Raw genomic sequence first — 2,500 nt, 5'->3', positions numbered from 1 at the left:
AGTCCTCCACACACACTCCGTCCCCGTGCTGCAGCTCATACGCCCTCAGCCGGCCGGTCTCGGCCTCGTAGTAGGTGAGCGTAGGCTTCCGTGGGTCTGGGGGAGACTCCCTCGCCCAGGTCAGAACCTGCGTGTACACACACACACACACACACACACACACACACACACACACACACTTAACGTACATACATACAACTGTGTGTATATACACTGTCTATGTACACACGAGTGGAATTGGGCGATTGGTGCTGTCACCTCCTTGGCGAATTCCTGCCGTGATTTGAGGTGGAGGTTTCCTCCAAAGCCACGGATCAGACCAACTACGAACTGTCCCCGCTCCCTCACCCCCCCTCAGATGGGACAAACCATTCATCACCGTCCCCACCAGACTGGTCTCCACTACGAAGTCATTCTGCAGAGAGAGAGGGACAGTGATGGAGAAAGTGAGCTGTTTTTCATCTCAGTAAAGTGGATAAGGTTGTGTGTGTGTGTGTGTGTGTGTGTGTGTGTGTGTGAGTGTGTGTACCTGTCTGAGAACCCAGTCCAAAGCTTGGCGGAAGTAATCATTCAGCCAGTTCTCCAGATTCACCCTGTTCTCCTCCTCCTCTCTCTTCAACCACGCCTTCAGCAGAGAGCCCACATCAGTGTCCTCATCACTGGAACACACACACACCCACACCCACACACACACACCCCTTACACACTGCCCTTAATACCCACTGGGACAGCAGACACTTCTAGTGTCATTTCATTCATTCACACTGCCATCCGTTTCATTCCTCCCGTCAGCACCATGGACAGCAGCCTCAGAGCCAACCAGAACTGTGGCAAACAAACAGTGATGGCTAAGTTACCTTGAAAAAGTAATCCGATTACTGATTACTGATTACTCCTTTAAAAAGTAACTTAGTTACGTTACTGATTACTTGATTTTAAAAGTAACTAAGTTAGATTACAAGTTACTTTAGTAGTTACATTCAGCAGCAAAATAAAATTTTCCAATACTCACTTTATTGGAAGTGCATTTTTAACAGTAACAATTGAAGCAGGTTCGGTAACCAATGCAGAAACTGCTTAATCCAAAAATTCAGAGGAGGGAAACTTTATTGATAACGCAACCCTGGCGCGCGCAGACCCCTCCCCTCCCCCCCCCCCAGCGTCACTTAAAGGGCAAGACTCGCCGTGAAGAGTAGTAGTCGCTACAGTATCTCCTGACATTACGTTTGTGTAGCTGCGCGGTATTATTTGTAAATTTATTTGTAAACATAATACAAGCGAATTGTTCAGTCAGACAGCTTGTGAAACGAAATACCATTACAATTTCAAGCATTTTAAAGTAGGCTACATTAGTCAAAATTCCAGCACTTTTCAAACCTGAAACACAAAGCAACATTAAAATTGGTCAGGTAAATGTTCCTTCCCCTGTTTTTGAGGGGTATTTCTTTATACTACCACATATCGTTACGGGAGGACACTGTAAAAAATGACTTGTAAAACGTGCTCGTGCTCTCACAGGGTCGCGCGCAGCGTGCGGAGTCGAGCGCTACGGTCAGACGCAAAAGTAGAACTGAGCCAAGAAGAAAGTAAAAATATATATTTTTACTAGGGAAAATAAAAATAGTAACGCACAGTTATTTGGATAAGTAACTTTAATCTGATTACTGGACTGGAAATAGTAACGCGTTATATTACTCGTTACCGAAAAAAGTGGTAAGATTAGAGTAACGCGTTACTAAGTAACGCGTTACCGACATCACTGCAAACAGAGGATGACAGATACCTGAACCTAGTGCACCACCGAGGAGAGAATGAGGAAGAGAATCTCTCTCTCTCTCTCTCTCTCTCTCTCTCTCAATCTCTCCCGCTCTCTCTCTCTCTCTCAATTTTTTCAATTCAATTCAATAATGCTTTATTGGCATGACTGTAACAATGTACACTGTTGCCAAAGCAATGAAACAATAAACAAACATAAATAATTAATAATACCGTCTATTACATTAAATAATTAAAATAAATAAAATAAAAGAGGTTTACAAAATCATACACATTAATACTAACAATAATAATGAACTGATTAATAAAGTTGTAATGATTAGTAGTGATTATTGTGACTGGTTGTCTCTCAGGTTGTGACAGGCTGCGATGTAGAGAGCTGAGAGTGTGATGAGGTCACTCTTCTCTCCTAATATATAACTGAGCTTCTCTGTGTTAGTGAGGTCTATGAACTCAGGACAGACGCGGATCACTCTCTGATAGTATTTCTCTCTGAGGGAGGAGTATCTGGTACACTCAGTCAGGACACTCTCTCTCTCTCAATCTCTCTCTCCTCTCTCTCTCTCTCTCTCGCTCTCTCTCTCTATCTCTCTCTCTCAATCTCTCTCTCTCTCTATCTCTCTCTCTATCTCTCCCGCTCTCTCTCTCTCTCTCTCTCAATCTCTCTCTCTCAATCTCTCTCTCTCAAGCTCTCTCTCTCGCTCTCTCTCTCTCAATCTCTCTC

At 43.9% G+C, this 2,500-nt stretch overlaps 1 protein-coding gene across 1 annotated transcript in view; it reads right to left on the bottom strand.

The window, feature by feature from the left end:
• Window positions 1–2,500, bottom strand: part of dync2h1 (dynein cytoplasmic 2 heavy chain 1) — a 93,964-nt gene that overhangs the window by 58,005 nt on the left and 33,459 nt on the right. The window contains 4 exon segments of the mRNA XM_076976154.1: window positions 1–127; window positions 259–354; window positions 356–415; window positions 530–659. The exon segment at window positions 1–127 is cut by the window's left edge and continues 69 nt beyond it. Of these exon segments, the coding sequence (XP_076832269.1) occupies window positions 1–127; window positions 259–354; window positions 356–415; window positions 530–659 (413 nt within the window).

This window comes from Brachyhypopomus gauderio, chromosome 16 (genome assembly GCF_052324685.1).
Source record: "Brachyhypopomus gauderio isolate BG-103 chromosome 16, BGAUD_0.2, whole genome shotgun sequence".
Classification (NCBI taxonomy): domain Eukaryota; kingdom Metazoa; phylum Chordata; class Actinopteri; order Gymnotiformes; family Hypopomidae; genus Brachyhypopomus; species Brachyhypopomus gauderio.
This window is presented reverse-complemented; position numbering and strand designations above follow the sequence as displayed.